This window comes from Myxocyprinus asiaticus, chromosome 45 (assembly GCF_019703515.2).
Source record: "Myxocyprinus asiaticus isolate MX2 ecotype Aquarium Trade chromosome 45, UBuf_Myxa_2, whole genome shotgun sequence".
In the NCBI taxonomy this organism is placed as follows: Eukaryota; Metazoa; Chordata; class Actinopteri; order Cypriniformes; family Catostomidae; genus Myxocyprinus; species Myxocyprinus asiaticus.
Window position 1 is genome coordinate 21,902,327 of NC_059388.1, and position 21,762 is coordinate 21,924,088.

At 40.3% G+C, this 21,762-nt stretch overlaps 1 protein-coding gene and 1 pseudogene across 1 annotated transcript in view; both read right to left on the reverse strand.

The window, feature by feature from the left end:
- LOC127435496 (antigen WC1.1-like) overlaps positions 1-20,875 on the reverse strand; it is a 102,728-nt gene extending 81,853 nt beyond the window's left edge. Inside the window, exons 1-2 of the mRNA XM_051689048.1 lie at positions 20,741-20,875; positions 38-140 (exon numbers count right to left, since the gene is read on the reverse strand). Of these exons, the coding sequence (XP_051545008.1) occupies positions 38-65 (28 nt within the window). The 5' untranslated portion in view covers positions 66-140; positions 20,741-20,875. The remainder of the gene's footprint in view (positions 1-37; positions 141-20,740) is intronic.
- LOC127434936 (deleted in malignant brain tumors 1 protein-like) lies at positions 137-21,646 on the reverse strand (annotated as a pseudogene).
- Between the last annotated feature and the right edge of the window lie 116 nt (positions 21,647-21,762).

The following is a 21,762-nucleotide window of genomic DNA, read 5'->3' on the forward strand; positions in this document are numbered from 1 at the left end:
GAACATTTGGGAACCTGAATTCAGTTCAACAGTTTACCTGAGCACACGACTCCTACATCCTCCATGTGTTTACAGTCATGTTTTCCCCAGACCTGAGAAGAGCAGTTCCACAGGGACGTCTCATTCCCCTCACAGTTCACCTCATCCAGCCATATGGGTCCAGAACCAGGACCAAACCAGGCTGGTACCTGCTGGTTACTGAGGGCCACTCCACACTGCAGTTGTCTGCAAACCACATGGGCATCTTTAATATCCCAGGAGTCATCACACACTGTCCCCCATGAGCCGTTGTGAAAAACCTCCAGCCTCCCTGCACAGTCTCCTCCAGAACCCACCAACCTGATGGACCCATGACCTGAGATCACATATATATAGAGAGAAATGCATGTTAATTCATATTAATCTATTGTCAGAGAATGAAAATGGCCAGATATTGTTGTTTTCACCAAGGCAGATGATTGACAGCTGTTGTGTGGAGCTGCAGTTGAGAGTTTGTTGAGCTGCAGTTCCCCAGATGAGCTTCACTCCCAGAGCACTGGAAGCCCATCACACACTCATGACTGTGTTCAGGACTGGATGAAGAGGAGCCGTAGAAGTTCAGCACAGAGCCACAGCCCAGCTGTCTGCAGACCACAGAGGATTCAGTGAGACTCCAGGAGTCCAGAAGAACTCTCCTCCAGACCTGATGGATGTAAACTTCCACCTCCCCCTCACAGTCTCTCTCTCCAGACAACCGCACTCGCCCATCATGAAGCGTCAGAGACGAATCTGGAAATGAGGGTTGAAATGTTATTAATGCAGAACTCACAACAAATCATTAAAAAAAAATCATGTACAAATACATTCTTGCAAGGACATGCAGGAATATTTAAGTTATAGAGTGGGCCACATGGATATATGTTTTGTTTGTTTGTTTGTTTTTTTAATGGGGGGGGGGGGGTCCTTTTAAATATGAAAATTATAATTTTGTAAATTATAAGTACATTAGTTATGTTAAGTGATATTCATTTACATTCATTATGTGACTGAATGCAGATGATTGTTTATATTCTTTTTATTATTACAGAAACCTAGCACATGCATAAATCTTGATAAGCAATCATTAAAAGTTCAATATCACCTGCAGGTCTATGGGCTCTCTAACAGAAACTATGTAGTGATTCATGTATAATTAGACTGCTTTTCTAGCAGAAATGCTGCAATCATTGCAATGTTACTAATTCTTGCAGTACAGTCACTCACGAGAACAGATGACTCCAACATCTTGTCTATGAGAACGTTCAGCTCGACTCCATGAAGAGATGGGACATTGTGAGAGTTGTGTTTCATTCCCCTGACAATCAAACACATCAGCCCAGATTTCACCACTTCCCTCTCCAAACCAGCCTGCTTCCACAACAGACACAGCAACCCCACAATTCAGCTGTCTACAGAGGACACTGGCAGCTCTCATATCCATACATCCATCACATACTGTGCCCCAGTATCTGTGTAACTGACGCTCCACTCTTCCAGAACTAGAGTCTGTGCCATTTACCAGTCTGAGTGCTGTGTAACCTAACCACAGATTACAATAGTAACAAGAATGTCACTTTGTACAAGTTGTACATAATACAACATATAACTCATTTGTCATGGAAGATTATAATGTATAAAAAAATAAATAAAATAAAATGGACATTGATACTTAACCAGAACACATTAGTCCCACTTTGCTAAAACTGGTGCAATTATATTTGTGTGAAGATATTGAACAGGATGAAATCTGAGATTCGTTGCCTCTACACTGAATCTCTTCTGTCCACATCTGACCCTCTCCTTTGCCAAAAGCAGCTGCTCCCAGCACCTGTACAGGAGCCCCACAGTCCAGCTCTCTACACACAACCTCTGCATCCTGCTGGTCAAAGGCAGCATCACACACTGAAACCCACGTGTTCTCATGAAGTATCTCTAATCTCCCAGAGCACAGATGAGACCCAGCAACAAGTCTGGAACGTTTGTGGCCTGTTTATATGAAATAAAAAATGTACATAGTAGACAAAATCTATTTTATAAATGTTTTTATCTAAATGTGTGACAACATGGATTTATCTCATATACAGTATACTGTATATTCTGAAATTATTACAACAAGACTTGATTTCATAGTGAGTCTAGCACAATAGTATTATTAGTATTATTCACCTGAACAGATGACCCCAGCATCAAAGTTGTGACTACAGATAGGTAAATTCCATACAAGTGATCCACAGTTCTTTAGTGTTGACTCTGATCCAGTACATAATACATCAGCCATTCAGATTGGTCCTGATCCCGCTCCAAAATGAGCATCACCCAGAGCATCTACAGGCTCCCCACAGTCCAGCTCTCTACACACCACTGCGGCATCAGCCATATCCCACATCTTGTCACACACTGTTCCCCACTGTCCTCTATGAAGAACCTCCACTCTACCAGCACAGGGACTGTTACCATTAACCAGTCTCACATTTTTTGAGTCTAAGTGAGAAGGAAATACAATGAGAGAAAAAGGGATTTCAGACATATTTACAAGACATTCCTCACATATTAATTTAATTCTTACCAGCACACAGAAGCCCCTCATCATTTTCATGGGTGCAGTTGTTTTCGAGAGAAGATGATCTTGGACAGAGGTGAATCTGAGATTCGTTGCCTCTACACTGAATCTCTTCTGTCCACATCTGACCTTCTCCTTTGCCAAAAGCAGCTGCTCCCAGCACCTGTACAGGAGCCCCACAGTCCAGCTCTCTACACACAACCTCTGCATCCTGCTGGTCAAAGGCAGCATCACACACTGAAACCCACATGTTCTCATGAAGTATCTCTACTTGTCCAGAGCAACAAGAATTTCCAATAAGCCTGACGCCTGTGTAGCAAAAGGAAACAAGCTTAATATATTCTGCACTGTTTTCATAGAAGGCAAGCAAATTTATTTACATAATAAACTTTTTCATATGCAATTATAAATAATTTAATAAACAATGATAATTCAAAGTTTTCTATATAGGCATCATAAAGAAGAGAGAAACAAAAACATACTTTATAAAAACTGTTTACAATAATTTAAAAACACTCACTAGAGACCTTCTAGTTCCTGTCATAGCCCCACTAACATGTAAAAAGCATAGCAGTAAAGATAAGTGCTACAAAGTACTTCAAATAAACTGTAGGTGGGAAATTTTAGGGAGTAAATAAAGTTTACACATTTTGAACAGGGTTTGGGATTAGTAGCATGTCACGTGAATTCATAGTTTGAGAACCACTGGCCTAGCCTATTGTCTATCCCACACAGCCTCATTTTCGATCGAGTCAAAAATTAAATATGGTGCTACTCTGATAAAGATACATTTTCTGTGTGCTATTCCATAAATATATATATATAAAATATAGATTACAGTACGTTTAATATAGGATTTGTGATCAAAAGTGTGCCTTTATAGTAATTAACAACATTTTACAATGAACGCGGCTTATCCAATAAGAATTGAAAATATTCATTTTATAAGTATCCGATAATGAAAACAATTATTTAAACATAAAAATAATAATATGAATGACTAATATATCACTACACATTTTCTTTTTTTTTTTGGTCATCCATTAAAGCACCATTAACTAATGTTAAAAGATATAGATGTAAATTGGGGATTGAAAGCATTACATTAAATAATCAAAAGATTCATGGGGGGTTAATATAAGGCAGGTAGATCATTAGTGATATAAAACAGAATGAGGTTCAGAGCAGCTCACCTGAGCAGATGACACCAGCATCTTTACCATGATTACAGTCAAAAACACCCCAATCTGCTGATCCACAGTTCTTCAGTTTGGACTCTGATCCTGTACATAATGTTCGATTCATCCAGATTGGTCCTGATCCTGGTCCAAAATGAGCACCACTCAGAGAATCTACAGGTTCTCCACAGTCCAGCTCTCGACACACCACTGCAGCATCAACCATATCCCAGGAATAACCACACACTGTTCCCCACTGTCCTCGATGAAGAACCTCCACTCTACCAGCACAGGGACTGTTACCATTCACCAGTCTCACATTCTCACTGTCTGTATATATTGAAAAGTAAGAATGAGAGATGGACAGAGGAAGACAGTGAGAAACAAAGAATCACACAAAGAGACAAAACTAGTATGAAACTCAATTAATGTTCAGTCTGGACTCAGGGGACATGCAATTTTATTTTCAGGTGCTATTTCAGCCTGTTGCAAATAATGGTCAATGCCATAAACACCCCGGTGCAAATAGTGGCAGATACTATTTGCACCCCAATTTAAATATTAACAAGCAGTATAGGGGCATCACTGCAGCATGTTTATTGTGTGTGTGTGTGTGTGTGTGTTGTATGTGTGTGTCTATTGTATTTGGAGTCCCACAGAAACCGTACCCCAACCCTAAACCTAACCTACGATAATTAACCATGGTTTTTATTAAAGAAACCATAGTTTACATTTACATTACATTACATTTATTCATTTGGCAGACGCTTTTATCCAAAGCGACTTACAAAAGTGGAATAATACATCATAAGTGATTCATCTTAAAGGTGCAATATGTAACAATTTTCATGTAATATTTGCCTTTGTTTTGCCAATGTGTGAACGGATTGCAACGCAACTTAAAAAATGAGCCCTTCCCGGACTTCCTAAGTTGCCTATTAAAGCCTATAGACTGATTTTCATGTGAAGGGAGTGGGTCGGTTTTGCCGGGAAAATCCAAAGTATGTGACATTTATGCGCGCCCCCGAGAGCCTTGCCTCAGTAACAGCTTCTCTTCCACGTCAACAGTCTGTCTGTAACACTAGGTAACATTATCTTAGAGATGGAATCCAGCAAATGTCCGGCTCCCAGCACAATACTGACTCCTACACAAACTCAGAGTAAGCCAAAAAAAAAAAAAAAAAAACATTTATCTACTGAATCCCGTCTGGCTAAGTGTGAATGTGATCATGGTAGAGCGAAAACTAGAGTGAACATCGGCAGGGCATTTCTTTTAAAAGAATTTCAACGATCTTCTCTTTTTACTAAAAGTCAGGTATACAGGATAAATTTAAGCAAATACGCTGGCTTCTTGATCGTAGTACAACATATGACATACAAAACGTGCAACAGTAAACTGTCTGGTATAGTTCGGTAGTATGTAGCTATGTGTGTGTATCAGTATGCTATGTTAGCTGATAAGTAGTTTTAGTTTAAACTCAAAGTTTGTAGTAAAACAATCGTAACTAATTTTAATTATGCTACCTCATCTGTCAGCATGATGCCGGTGAATCACGTTCAGCCTCTTTGTATGTTACGTCATTGTTTTGGCTGATGCTTGCTCACTTGCATCCCTGTGGAGTGTGTGCACGAGTGCGAGCATGAGCAACAGGTAGCAGTTCACTTAACGGCCACATGTCATTAATAAACCATGGTTAATTTCTGTTAGGGCTTAACCCAACCTCTAATCAAAAGAGTAATACAAATCTAGACATGACCGAAGCCAGCTGCAGAAGAAAGACATCACCCCTCACGCCTCAGACCAGGAAGGGAAAGTATCCAACAGACTCTGCCCCTTACCTGGATCAAACACTACTCTGAACCTGCCAACAGTCGACAATGCGAGAAAATCAACCTTAATGTTTATTTTTATTTATTAGAAGTAGTATTAAAGGAAATATTAAGAGTTGGAGAGAGGAAAAAGGATAGGCATAAGAGTGGGACAAAATGCAGATTCGAACCTGGGTGCAAATAATCACTCTGAATTTGTATTAATTAATTATTTGAAAATGTTCTTGAACCTGCAAACACCAGTCCTAATACAGGCAGATTTAATGGGTATGTTCATTTAAAAGAGATTTATTGGGTTAAAATGTGACTAATAAAATAAATATCTGCTTTGTTGTAACTCTTACCTGCACACACCAGTCCAACGTTGTTTTCATGTGAACAGTTGTTTTCATTTGATGGTGATGTTGGACAGAAGTGAATCTGAGATTCGTTGCCTCTACACTGAATCTCTTCTGTCCACATCTGACCCTCTCCTTTGCCAAAAGCAGCTGCTCCCAGCACCTGTACAGGAGCCCCACAGTCCAGCTCTCTACACACAACCTCTGCATCCTGCTGGTCAAAGGCAGCATCACACACTGAAACCCACGTGTTCTCGTGAAGTATCTCTAATCTCCCAGAGCAGCAAGAACCTCCAACCAGCCTGACGCCTGTAAAAAGAATATAGAGCATGGAACATTTTAAAAACAGAGTTTGATTACAGTTTATATGATAAGATTAAATTTGTGCTTACCTGCGCAAAAGACTCCAGCATCTTTACTATGATCACAGTCATAAGGCCATTCTACTAATCCACAGTTTTTCAGTGTGGACTCTGATCCAGTACACATTGTATTTTTTATCCAGATTGGTCCTGATCCTGGTCAAAAATGAGCATCACCCAAAGCATCTACAGGCTCTCCACAGTTCAGCTCTCTACACAACACTGCAGCATCAGCCATATCCCAGCCTTGATCACACATTGTTCCCCACTGTCCTCTATGAAGAACCTCCACTCTACCAGCACAGGGACTGTTACCACCAACCAACCTCACATTCATTATGTCTGTCAGTGTCAGAGAAAGAAAAAGAGAGAGAAAGAGTGAATGAAGACTGAAATTTTACTACAAAATTAAATAATAATCTGCTCTGTTTATTTTTTATTGAACGCATACCGCTACACAGCAATCCAATGATGCTGTCATGAGAACAGTTGCTTTTGATTGATGGTGATGATGGCATCCTGCTGGTCAAAGGCAGCATCACACACTGAAACCCACGTCTTCTCATGAAGTACCTCTAATTTTCCAGAGCAGCGAGAACCTCCAACAAGTCTGACTCCTGAAAAAAACAACAACATTATTATAAAAATCATATTACATGGATTCTCATGATCATGATTCTTAAGTCAACATTTTACATAAAAAACAAAATAAATAATTTAAATACAAGAATAAAAACGATCCAACATGTTGTAATACATGAGGAGAAATACATTTGCATTCAAGTAGATAGAGAAGGTTTGTAGAAGTTTACCTGAGCAGATGATTCCAGCATCTCTAATATGATCACAGTTGAAGTATTTACCCCATCCTGCTGATCCACAGTTTTTCAGTGTAGACTCTGATCCAGTACACATGACAAGACTCATCCAGATTGGTCCTGATCCTGGTTCAAATTGAGCATTACGCAGAGCATCAACAGGCTTTCCACAGTTCAGTTCTCTACACACCACTGCAGCATCAGCCATATCCCAAAAGTCATCACACACTGTTCCCCACTGTCCTCTATGAAGAACCTCCACTCTACCAGCACAGGGACTGTTACCTCCAACCAACCTCACATTTACACTCTCTAAATATTGAGCAAAACAATGAGAGAGAGGAATGAAGGGATGAGAGAAAGAGAAAGACAGATTTTCACATTTGTTAGCAGATATAGAGTATATGACTGTTCAATGTCTTTTCATAATTCACATGTGATTGTTGTGTGGTTGTGGAATTTTTACATGTATTTCCAATGTATTATTATTATTATTATTATTATTATTATTATTATTATTATTATTCAGTGATCACGTGTAATTAAATGAAATAATTAAAACTTATCACACTCTCATTTGTTCACACATTATTATCATGTGTTCACATGTGAAATTAATGTGATTTTTCCATAGGTGCATACAGTACATTACACACGAGATGAATAAAGATTAATTTTAAGTTAAGTCGGAATATGCAAGACCATTATTTCTTGATAAAAAATTCAAAAAATCTTTCATTACTTATGTACTTACCAGCTCTGATGTGTTTTACAACTGAGGACAGTAAAATGAGTGTCAGACATCTCTCCATATTCTTCTGCTCTACTAATAGTTTGTTTATTCAGTACCCAGTACCAGCTTCTCCTCACTACTGATGAAACAGAAGTACAGGGGTCTTCTGAGCCCTTAATGAGAGAAAAAGATGTCAAACACCCTCCAATCACACTCACTATTACCTTATTAGACAGAACAGAGGAAACCATCAAAGGACTTCAGTGACAAATCAGAGGAGGTATTTCTGATTTTCTCCATATACATCAAAAACGTCAGTGCTGATCAGGGATTCTTCGCCCCACCCATGAAGATGCCTCACTAAGGGGAGCCACACACACACACACACACACACACACACACACACACACACACACACACTATATTTAGAGATATAAAAACAAGAGCTGTTAAAAAGTAATTTGACTTACAGGATACAGGAAACACTCCAGTTTATACACATCAAAGCCAAACACCTGCAGAGACGAGATAGAAGCTCTGATAACTAACTGCTAAATAACATATTTGCATGTAATTAAAACAGTAAACTCAACTGTTTAAATCATTCATGATTAAAAAAAAAATAAAAAATTTAAATAATCCTGTTTTATTAGTAAATAGACGCTTACCAAGACCACAGTACATGACCTAAACTTTTTTAAACAAGTGGGAGACAAAATAGACATAATACAATATAAATAATTACTTAAAAAATAAAAATAAAAAAATAAAAATAAAAAAAAAGAATATATTAAAAATCATTTCTAGGATTATTATTATTTTTTTTTATTTTATTTTATTTTTTTATTTTTTACAATATACTTTTGCACATGTGAAACATTTTTTTTTCAGAAGATGGGGCAGAAAGACCATAATTCTTTTAAAGTGAATATGACGAGGGTGTTCTTCACCTTCTGACCAGCAGATGGCACCAATGTACAATAAAAATATTTCATTTATTAATAAGCGCATTAAAGTGTATTGTTTCAGATTGTTTGCTCATGTATTTCTTCCAAAGCATCTGAGATCGCCTATTAGGTTTGTAACATCAGCTGTGTTACTTTCTTCCAGAGGGTGGCAGCAAGAGACCAAGATTTTTAAGGTCTTAGTATAGCTGTTTGATTTATGAGTAAAAATAATAATAATAATAATAATAATAATAATAATAATAATAATAATAATAATAAAAACTTTGCTGAACATCACTTGAATAGATTTTCACATTTTGTTCTACAACATCAAAATCAAATCATTTTTATTGTCACACAGCCATATACAAGTGCAATGGTGTGTGAAAATCTTGGGTGCAGTTCCGATCAACATAGCAGTCGTGACAGTGATGAGACATATACCAATTTACAATAACATCAAATTAACAAAACACAATTTAAAGTCTAATATACACATAATTACAACAATATACAAATAATAACATACACTGTACAGTATACAATACACACAGTATAGATACACATTATTCAATAAAAATAAAAAAGTATATATAGTAGTATATACAGAATGTACAGTAGGCTGTATTGTACTGTATTGACATTCAGGCTGTCAGTTGATAGTAAGTTGTTAAGAGAGAATATGTATAATAATAATATAATTTATGACAGTCCGGTGTGAGATATAAGAGTAAGAGTAATAAAGTGCAGTGCTGATGTATTTTGATCGTGGGAGATCAAGAGTTCAAAAGTCTGATTGCTTGGGGGAAGAAGCTATCATGGAGTCAGCTGGTGCGGGTCCTGATGCTGCGATACCGCCTGCCTGATAGCAGTGAGAACAGCCCATGGCTCAGGTGGCTGGAGTCTCTGATGATCCTCCGAGCTTTTTTCACACACCGCTTGGTATATATGTCCTGGAGGGAGGGAAGCTCACCTCCGATGATGTGTCTGGCAGTTCGCACCACCCTTTGCAGTGCTTTGCGGTTGTGGGCTGTGCTATTGCCGTACCAGGCGGAGATGCAGCCAATCAGGATGCTCTCTACAGTGCAGGTGTAGAACCGTGTGAGGATGTGGCGATTCATTCCAAACTTCCTCAGCCGTCTCAGGAAGAAGAGGCGCTGGTGAGCCTTCTTCGCAACGACTTCGGTGTGGATGGATCATGTGAGTTCCTCAGTGATGTGGACACCCAGGAACTTGAAGCTGCTGACTCTCTCCACTGGTGCTCCATTAATGGTGATGGGACTGTGTTCTCTGTCTTTTCTTCTGAAGTCCACCACAAGCTCCTTTGTCTTACTGACGTTGAGGGAGAGGTTGTGCTCCTGACACCAGTGTGTCAGAGTGTGCACCTCCTCTTTGTAGGCTGTTTCATCATTGTCAGTGATCAGACCTACCACCGTCGTGTCATCAGCAAACTTAATGATGGCATTGGAGCTATGTGTTGCCACACAGTCATGTGTGTACAAGGAATACAAGAGTGGGCTGAGAACACAGCCCTGTGGGGCTCCAGTGTTGAGGGTCAGTGATGAGATGTTGCTGCCTATTCTAACCACCTGGCGTCTGCTTGACAGGAAGTCCAGGATCCAGCTGCACAGCGAGCTATTTAAGCCCAGAGCCCGGAGTTTGTCATCTAGCTTGGAGGGCACTATGGTGTTGAATGCTGAGCTGTAGTCTACAAACAGCATTCTCACATAAGTGTTCTTTTTTTCCAGGTGGGAGAGAGCAGTGTGTATTGTAGATGCAATGGTATCATCAGTGGAGCAGTTGTTATGGTAAGCAAACTGCAATGGGTCTAGAGAGAGAGGCACCACAGAGCAGATGTAATCTCTGATTAGTCTCTCAAAGCATTTGCTGTTGATGGGGGTCAGAGCAACAGGACGCCAGTCATTTAAACAAGTTATTTTTGATTGCTTTGGAACACACAATGGTGGATGTTTTAAAGCATGTGGGGACTACAGACAAAGAGAGGGAATGGTTGAAAATGTCTGTAAAAACACCATCCAGCTGGTTCGCGCACGCTCTGATGACGTGGCCCGGAATGCCGTCTGGGCCCACGGCTTTGCGGATATTCACCCATCGGAAGGATCGGGTTACATCCGCTACAGAGATGGAGAGTGAACTAACCTCTGTAGCTTCGGCCGCGAGAGCTCTCTCCGTGAGGGCGGTGTTATTTCCCTCAAAACGTGCATAAAAAGTATTTAGCTCATCCGGGAGAGAGGCAGCGGTGTTCATGGCGGAGTTTTTATTCCCTTTAAAGTCCGTGATGATGTTAATTCCCTGCCACATGCTTCTAGAGTTGGTGTTAAACTGTTCTTCAATCTTGTTCCTGTACTGGCATTTTGCTGTTCTGATTTGTAAGGCATAACTGGCTTGTTTATGCTCCTCCGCGTTCCCGGAATTGAAAGTGGAGGTCCGCACATTAAGTGCCGCACGAACATCGCTATTTATCCATGGCTTCTGGTTCGGATAGATCTGTGTTGTTCTGGTCAGAACGACGTCCTCCATGCACTTTTTGATGAAACACATTACGCTATCAGCGTAAAGCTCGATGTCGTCATCAGAGGTGGACCGGAATATCTCCCAGACCGTGTGATCAAAACAGTCCTGTAGAGTCTGATTGGTCCAACCAGCACTGGATCGTTCTGAGGGTGGGTGCTTCCTGTTTCAGTTTCTGCCTGTAAGCGGGCAGAAGCAGAATGGAAGAGTGGTCCAATTTGCCAAATGGTGGGCGGGGGAGGGATTTGTAGCCATCCCGGAAGGTTTTATTTTTGTTGGTGCGACTGATTTGAAACTGGCTTTATAAAAGTCCCCGGTCACAATGAATGCGGCCTCAGAGTGCGCGGTTTCCTGCTCACTTATACTCCCATACAGTTCCTTGAGTGCCCGGTCTGTGTCGGCTTGTGGGGGTATGTACACAGCTGTAATAATGACCGCTGTGAATTCCCTCAGTAGCCAGAATGGTCGACACAGAAGCATGAGAAATTCCAGATCAGGAGAGCAGGAAGACTTGATAGAATGTACGTTCCTCTGATCACACCAGGATTTGTTGATCATAAAACATACACCACCACCTCTGCTTTTACCTGAGAGGTCTTTCGCTCTGTCCGCTCGGTGCACGGAGAACCCCGCGGGTTCAATGGCTGAGTCTGGAATCTCCGCAGACATCCAAGTTTCTGTTAGGCAGATAATGCAGCAGTCCCTCGTCTCTCGTTGGAAAGACGCTTTCAGCTCGCAGAGCTTGTTATCCAGAGACTGAACATTTGCCAGTAGAATACTGAGTAGCGGGGGTCAATTTGCACAGCATCTTACTCAGATGAGAATGCCGGCTCTGTTTCCCCTTTTTCTCCTGCGTTTCCACGTCCGGACTGCCCAGACAAAGGGCTCCGCTTGCGTGTTTGTAAACTGAGGAATTTGAAGTCCAGTTTACGGTGTGAAATTGCTGAACCAATGTCCGATTGACTGGGGGAATTTATGTAAACATAAATTACATACAAGGTATTTTTGGCCCCCTGACTGTATATTGCTCAGGGCCCCTTTCCTATAAAAAAAATACAGTTTAGAAATTCTTGAAAACTTTGGTTGAGTTAGCTAAAAATAAAACCATGTTGTATTACAGAAGAATGCGTTAGTGCCAGATTTGTAGTCTATTAGAAACTATACTATAATATATAATATTGTAACAATTTATGTATATACATTATATTGCCAAAAGTATTCGTTCACCCATCCAAATAATTGAATTCAGGTGTTCCAATCACTTCCATGGCCACAGGTGTATAAAATGAAGCACCTAGGCATGCAGACTGCTTCTACAAACATTTGTGAAAGAATGGGCCGCTCTCAGGAGCTCAGTGAATTCCAGCGTGGTACTGTGATAGGATGCCACCTGTGCAACAAGTCCAGTCGTGATTTTCCTCGCTACTAAATATTCCACAGTCAACTGTCAGTGGTATTATAACAAAGTGGAAGCAATTGGGAATGACAGCAACTCAGCCACGAAGTGGTAGGCCACGTAAAATGACAGAGCGGGGTCAGAGGATGCTGAGGCGCATAGTGCGCAGAGGTCGCCAACTTTCTGCAGAGTCAATCGCTACAGACATCCAAAGTTCATGTGGCCTTCAGATTAGCTCAAGAACAGTGCGTAGAGAGCTTCATGGAATGGGTTTCCATGGCCGAGCAGCTGCATCCAAGCCATACATCACCAAGTGCAATGCAAAGCATCGGATGCAGTGGTGTAAAGCACGCCGCCACTGGACTCTAGAGCAGTGGAGACGTGTTCTCTGGAGTGACGAATCACGCTTCTCCATCTGGCAATCTGATGGACGAGTCTTGGTTTGGCGGTTGCCAGGAGAACGGTACTTGTCTGACTGCATGTGCCAACTGTGAAGTTTGGTGGAGGAGGGATTATGGTGTGGGGTTGTTTTTCAGGAGCTGGGCTTGGCCCCTTAGTTCCAGTGAAAGGAACTCTGAATGCTTCAGCATACCAAGAGATTTTGGACAATTCCATGCTCCCAACTTTGGGGATGGCCCCTTCCTGTTCCAACATGACTGCACACCAGTGCACAAAGCAAGGTCCATAAAGACATGGATGAGCGAGTTTGGTGTGGAAGAACTTGACTGGCCTGCACAGAGTCCTGACCTCAACCCGATAGAGCACCTTTGGGATGAATTAGAGCGAAGACTGTGAGCCAGGCCTTCTCGTCCAACATCAGTGTCTGACCTCACAAATGCGCTTCTGGAAGAATGGTCAATAATTCCCATAAACACACTCCTAAACCTTGTGGAAAGCCTTCCCAGAAGAGTTGAAGCTGTTATAGCTGCAAAGGGTGGGCCGATGTCATATTAAACCCTATGGATTAAGAATGGGATGTCACTTAAGTTCATACGCGTCTAAAGGCAGGTGAGCGAATACTTTTGGCAATATAGTATATATATATATTAATAGACCAATGCAAAATGATCAGTTTCTCTGGATTTACTATTTATAGGTATATGTTTGAGTAAAATTAACATTTTTGTTTTATTCTATAAACTACTGACAACATTTCCCCCAAATTGCAAATAAAAATATTGTCAATTAGAGCATTTATTTGGAGAAAAAGACAACTGGTCAAAATAACAAAAAGATGCAGTGTTTTCAGACCTTGAGTAATGCGAAGTTCATATTCATGTTTAAACAACACAATACTAATGTTTCAACTTAGGAAGAGTTCAGAGATCAGTATTTGGTGAAATAACCAATCACAGCTTTCATGCGTCTTGGCATGCTCTCTACCAGTCTTTCACATTGCTGTTGGGTGACTTTATGTCACTCCTGGTGCAAAAATTCAAGCAGGCTTGTGGCCATCCATCTTCCACTTGATCACATTTTAGAGGTTTTCAAAGGGGTTCAGGTCTGGAGATTGGGCTGGCCATGACAGGGTCTTGATCTGGTGCTCCTTCATCCACACCTTGATTGACCTAGCTGTGTGGTATGGAGCATTGTATAATTAATAATTTTAATAATTTTCTTTATTCATCACACATTATACATTTGCACATATACAGTGAAATTCTTCTTTTTCACATATCCCAGCTAGGCTGGGGTCAGAGTGCAGGGTCAGCCATGATACGGCGCCCCTGGAGCAGATAGGGTCAAGGGCCTTGCTCAAGGGCCCAACAGTGGCATCTTGGCAGTGCTGGGGCTTGAACCCCTGACCTTCTGATCAGTAACCCAGAGCCTTAACCGCTAAGCTACCACTGCCCCTCCTGCTGGAAATACCAATCCTCAGAGTTGGGGAACATTGTCAGAGCAGAAGGAAACTTGTTTTCTTCTAGGATAACCCGATTTCAGCCTTGCTGAAGCCAATCACCAATCCACCACCAAATTTCACAGTGGGTGCGATACACTGTGGCTTGTAGGCCTCTCCAGGTCTCTGTCTAACCATTAGACGACCAGGTGTTGGGCAAAGCTGAAAATTGGACTCATCAGAGAAGATGACCTTATTCCAGTGCTCTACGGTCCAATCCATATGGTCTTTTGCAAACCTCAGTCTGGCTTTTCTTGGCTTCTCAGTGATGAAGGGCTTTTTTCTAGCTTTGCACGACTTCAGCCCTGCCCCAAGGAGCCTATTTCGAACCGTCCTCGCCATGCACTTCACCCCAGCTGCCGTTTGCCATTCTTTTTATAGGTCACTTGATGTCATCCTACGGTTGTTGAGTGACATTCAAATGGTTTGTGGTCATCCTGGTCAGTGGAGTGTCGTTTTCGCCCTCTGCCGGTCTGTAGCTTTGTTGTCCCCAATGTCTGCTGCTTGAACTTGTTCTTATGAATCGCCGTCTTTGAAATTTTAAGGATGGAAGTAACACCGTCCTGACACAGTCATGACTACAGTGGCGAATTCTCAGGGCCAGCAAAGCCTTCTCTGCTGGCCTAACATGCCAAATAAATACATATTTTTCATCCTTTCATTCTCAATAACCTTTTTGCCTATGTATTTTTAATCGCTTTCCACTCTTAATTAATCTACAAACAATAGAGAAAAACAAAAAGTTTATCAAGTCATAATTTATTTCTTGATGCTTACAAGCAAAGCGTGACAGCTGTTTCACAAATCACACGCCCGAAGCCTGAAGCCCGAAGCCCGAAGCCCGAAGCAACACGTGAGTTTGAGCTCCACCCCCTCAGGCCTTCAGAATTTCTGCAGAATCCCTCAACAGTGCAAATGAATGCGCATCTAATATCAGATTGTCAGATTCATCAGCCAATCAAATTGATTTATTTGTTCTTGGTGGGTGTGATCTTTAGGATATGTCCCGGTCGAGGCCTTCTAGCTGGCGTTGAGTGACGCAATCATGCATTAAGTGATGTACGTAATATGAACGCGAAGAGCGCGAGATCTTGCTGAGGAGTCAGCTGTCATCACTGCTGGTATTGCCGTTGAGAAAGAGATCGTGTGATTGCTTAATTTATTAAACAGGAAAGGAGGACTGATTTTCACTTCAAGTAAATTGGTAAGTGCTTTTCTCATTGTTAAAGCAACATCAGGAGTTTTCTAAGTGTAAATTAGGCTGCTTGAGCATTCAGTGTCGGATCAAGTGTTGAAAAGTAATGCAGTGTTCCGTTCAACTCGGAAAGTCGGATTTTACAACTTCCTACTGGGAAAAGTGCAATGGAATACATCTTGGAGTCAGAATTACAACTTGTAGGCTCGTGTAGAAATTCTCAACTCCGATTTCGCCGAGATGCAGGGGCATGATGTCACACAAACATGTCAAAACTTTCACTTTATTAAGTAATATCGATTAATGAGTTTGTTTCCATATTACATGATATTAAAGCTTGTTTAACAAATTCCTGCAGAAACAGGTGTATAAAACATTATAATCTCTTGATAATCGTAAACCTGTAGCACAAATGCTAGCGCTGAAGCATTGTTTATCAGTTGGGTTGCTAGGAGACATCTCTAATGAAAGTCAAAAGTCAAACTCTGCTATGCTAACGGGAGCTTTGCAGTTTTGTTTCCTTAAACGTCATCTTCCGAATATCGGGGAATGGAATGCATTTATGGTCGGAGATATCAAGTAGGAATATCCCTCATCCAACTTGAATGGAATGCAGCATAACCGTGTACCCTGACTAAATAAATTTTTTGCAAGTAACATTTAAATCACAAATATTATTAGATTGATTTTTCCAGGTATTATAGACCTCCTTGGTAGATTCATATGAAAAATTATGATTTTTGAATGTCTGTTCGGAAGACATTCATTTCGCAAACATTCATGCTGCAGTTAAAATTAGGCTTGCTTGAGCATTCAGTGTCGTTCCATGTTCTGGCTTTCGTGCGTGGACATGTTTTTAAAATGTTAATTGGTATTACTAATTAGCTGCGACATAATGTATGATGCCCAAAGGCATAGGGTGTCTTATTCATTGTGAAACTGTGTTTTCTTAATGGCGTGAATTACACTGAAGGCCTAGACTTTAACCCTCTGGGGTCTGAGGGTGTATTTGGGCCCTGAAGAAGTTTCAACATGCCTTGACATTTGTGCTTTTTTCAGTTGCTTAAAAACATATTAATGGCTAAAGTCTGGGCTACAATAATATGTGAGCAACATGTATGTACGTTTGTATTATAAAATAGAAAATAACGTTTATGCGTGGTTTTTGAAAAAAACAAAAATGTTAAGTCACTGAAATAAGGCCATATAACACATACTAAACATTTGTCTACAAGACTTTTGAGAACTGGATCTTGTAGCCTAGAGTTTTTGCTACAAAATTATGTGAAAACCATCCTGATCACTCATTCATACAAACAATATAGTCATTTAACTTTTGTAAGACACTTTTAGTGTTAGAAAGGCCATATGCGAGGAGGCGTGAATGATCATGAATACTGATGTAATTCACACCTGAGGAGACAAAGACCCCTCCCCTGGGCCTACCTGAATATTTGTCTTGGCCCTCTTTGCAACAGGTGTCTGATCACTATCATTCTTATAGCTGTAAAACAAACAAACAAACAAACAAACAAACAAACAAACAACTGTGAGCATGTTTATTACACAAAGAACTATATTATTAGCATTATCAATCATTCAAATTAATATTGCCCAGGCATAGCAAAAAAACAACATTGTTGTAAAGCCATACAGACACATATACTTTTTGTATGGAGGCAGCATAAACACTAGTTAAAATATAATCTAAACATTCATATTATTTTTATAAATAATGCAACCGTTCAAAATGCAAACGTTAATCGTTGGAGTCCCGCACTTGTGAACTCTTCGTCACTATCCAGGACCATCTGAAGAGCTTCCTCACCTGTGTAGCGTGCCATCTTCCAAACGCACAGGAAAGTGAATGAATCTGATGATGAAACTTGATGCTTTTTAAGGCATTGTTGGGGGCGTTTACCATTTGCATAGATCGCCTCAGTACATTACCGTATGAATAGCGTGCTCTGTGCGTGGGTGTGATCACATTAGCGATAATTAGCCACTGCATGACTATAAGTTTTATTGGTGTTCTCTTCTGCAATTCAGAACTATCACATTGTAAATCATCTTTGAGTTGAATTAAAGGTGTACTCAGTAATTTTTTTCCTGTTGGGCCTCATGTATTCAGATAGAAGACAAAGGCAGGCCTAACACAGTCGTAAAAACATAACTCAAGCCTCCACCTTCCAAGTCGTAAATCTTACTGATAAAAATCGTGCCAAAATCAAACAAAGGGAGTCCAAAACAGACTACAAATCCATGAAGCCTTGCTCACTAAAGGATCGAACTCTCAACTCCTATTGGATGAGGCACACAACAGAATGTCCCTCAAACATGACATCATCAGGAGTTGAAATACCTCTGAAATGTTTTGGGGATTTGCTTCCAGCAACTTTGTTTGCAGTGTGAAGACGCAGCTCTTTGCTGCTCTCAGGTGCAACCTCGTGGCACAAGGAAGTAACGTCCGACTTGAAACTGTGGCCATACAATCTCAATTTCGCTGGACAAGTTGAGATTACTCTGTGTTCAACCGAACACTCTACCGGATCCGAAGGAGACTGCCGAGCAATTCGCATCTTCATCCGTTTGCCTACAGAAGTGAAGAGATTAAAGATTTCTCTTCCATCTTCAATCAAGTCGACATTTCTGAGTTCTCCGCCAGCCCGCCGAGAATCAACAGCCGTGCCCGCCGACAGAGCGAGGAAACGGCCTCCCGTCATCACACGAGCCTCAAGGAACCATGTCAGAGTTAAAGGACAGAGGAAAACACATTCTACCTGTGTCCTCATGCGATTCAAGTAAGAGGTTTACGTCTGGGCAGAGATAGAATATTATAGCGTGTTATTCTTGTGTTTCAAGGTTTTTGCTTGTACAGTTTACGGACCGCCATGTCCGCTCATTATTAATACTCAGGGTATTAATTATCACAAATTTGTTTTGCTGTATTGTGGTCCAACCAAATTGGACTGTTGTGCAATTTCTCCATCGCGGGTGAAACAGAAACTGAGTTCATCCATTAAAGAGTCAAAGAACGCGGGACATTTACGAGCCGTCCACCGCGTCTCTGAGTGATAAACACAGCTGCTTTCTCTCCCACGATCGCAAAATCGGCTTTAGGGCTGTCACTTAATCATCTCTCTCTCTCTCTCTCTCTCGTACTAACCACACACCCACCCACACACACACACACACACACACCTTATGTGTTATAGGATTATTTTATTTCCATATCTAATCATATCACTGTTTAATTTGTAGTTGGAAGTTGGAAGTTTATTGACTGCATTGTATTAATTATTAATTGATATTACTGCATAAATAAACTTTGTTTATATTACAAAGAGAAGTTTTTTCGTTTGTTTTGCATACACCTGTGTCATGCTGACGGGATGTCAGTGCTCGGATTCAAGCCTTCATTTATTGTTTTTTTTTTTCCCGAAAATCGATATTCTTCGGATGCCGATTTTCCGAAGAAAACAATCTAATATTGAGACTGTTTTACTATTTGGTTATTAGGCCCTGATTTCAGGGTGGTGCCCCGTCAATGTTAATCCTTATTAATATTCTATTGATTTTTGATAATTGATAATTATCTTTGATGATTGTTGAATTTGAATGATCAATAAGCTAGTGTTAATTTTAACTAATGTTTCATCGATGTTAACAATTAACGATTATCTTTGATAATTGTTGATTTAAAGGATTTAAAAAAGCTAACATTGATTCTCATCAATGTTCTATTGATTTTAATAATTAATAACTATCTTTGATAATTATTAATTATTGCTAATAACCAAACTTGCTCCTAAACGTAGCACACTACATTTACTGGAGTCCCATATGAGGTTTTAATGAGTTAGATTCAATTGATTAATTTAAATATTAATTAATAACTACAGAAATAATTATTAATTGTTTCTGATAGTAACACTGATCTAAACAACCAGTAAAGCCCTACATTCCTAATTTTTAAAGTTTTACTTCTGAAAAAATTAATTGTAATTTTGAAACACATGTATAAAATCCTAAACACTCACATGAGATGAAGACTTAAGTGAAATCAGTAACCTTACAAAAGCTGTTTTATTCTACATGGAGAGGGTCTCCTCATGGGAGCTGCCATTTTAGAATCACATCAACAGCGTGAGAAGTCGCAGCTTGGTGTTTCCGGTGTTTATTAATAACTTTGTGTGTCCATTCGTGAAAAGTGAGTTCAATTGTTCCGTTTTCGCTTAAGTTTGATTAGAATAATTGAGTATTTTGTTCATAAATCTAATCGAGATATATGCTGAGTCATGCACACTCCAGTATCATTTACAGACAATTAATAGTATTGTGAAATGATTATTTAAGTTATTTCTGTATGATTTATATGTTATTGTAATACAGAAACTGATATTCCATTATTTGTTTTTTATGCATTTATATTTAGAAAAATGGTGATTTATAATTTATAACTTTTCTGTTCATGTTGTTTATATGGAGCCAGGCATGATGTTAAACTTATAAGAGTCTATAAATAAGGTTTCTTTATACATGTAACATCTATTATTGTTTATTTATTGCAGCCACATATATACTCCTAAAAACCCACTATATACATCAAAATAAGCTGAGCTGCAACCATTATGTGCCTGAACTATGCCAATGTGACATCACTGCAGTCTAATGTATGTCTGTGCTGTTGAACAAACATTCAGTAAAGTATTTGAACTGATTCTTGCCTCCTGTCTGCTTTCTGACCGACACCCAAGGGCGAGAACTATAGCCTCCTAAGGGCCTGGGGTCCTTTCTCTCACACAGTTACTGAAAAACAATAATTATTATTACCTGAGCACACGACTCCTACATCCTCCTTGTATTGACAGTCATGTTTTCCCCAGACCTGAGAAGAGCAGTTCCACAGGGATGTCTCATTCCCCTCACAGTTCACCTCATCCAGCCATATGGGTCCAGAACCAGGACCAAACCAGGCTGGTACCTGCTGGTTACTGAGGGCCACTCCACACTGCAGCTGTCTGCACACCACATGGGCATCTTTAATATCCCAGGAGTCATCACACACTGTCCCCCATGAGCCGTTGTGAAAAACCTCCAGCCTCCCTGCACAGTCTCCTCAAGAACCCACCAGCCTGATGGACCCATGACCTGAGATCAGATATACAGAGAGAGAAAAAGGTAACTGCACATGCACATTATTGACTATTGATGAAAATGCCCAGATATTGTTGTTTTCACCAAGGCAGGTGATTGACAGCTGTTGTGTGGAGCTGCAGTTGAGAGTTTGTGGAGAGCTGCAGTTCCCCAAATGAGCTTCACTCCCAGAGCACTGGAAGCCCATCACACACTCAAGACTGTGTTCAGGACTGGATGAAGAGGAGCCGTAGAAGTTCAGCACAGAGCCACAGCCCAGCTGTCTGCAGACCACAGAGGATTCAGTGAGACTCCAAGAGTCCGGCAGAACTCTCCTCCAGACCTGATGGATGTAAACTTCCACCTCCCCCTCACACTCTCTCTCTCCAGACAACCGCACTCGCCCATCATGAAGAGCCAGAGATGAATCTGAGGGAATGATGTGACATTTAAATATTGATAGTACTATTCTACCATACAACTATAATTTTATCATAGTACTGTACTACTGTACAAAATACTGTACTTTAAGACCACAGTGTCTACATATTTGAGTTTTTTTCATCTTAAATGTACATATGAACAGCATATATATGTCATTCAGTATTTATCTCAAAGAAAAGTGTACTATGAATAAAAAAATAGTCACCCAAAACTGTGAAAATTATGTAACCTTTTTCTCACCTAAATGTTGTTCCAATCCCATGAAAGTAAATGGTGACTGAAGCAAAATTCTGCCAAACATCTCCATTTGCATTCCACAGAAATAAGAATGTCACACAAGTTTGGAACAACGTGAGGGTGAAAAAATAATGAACATTT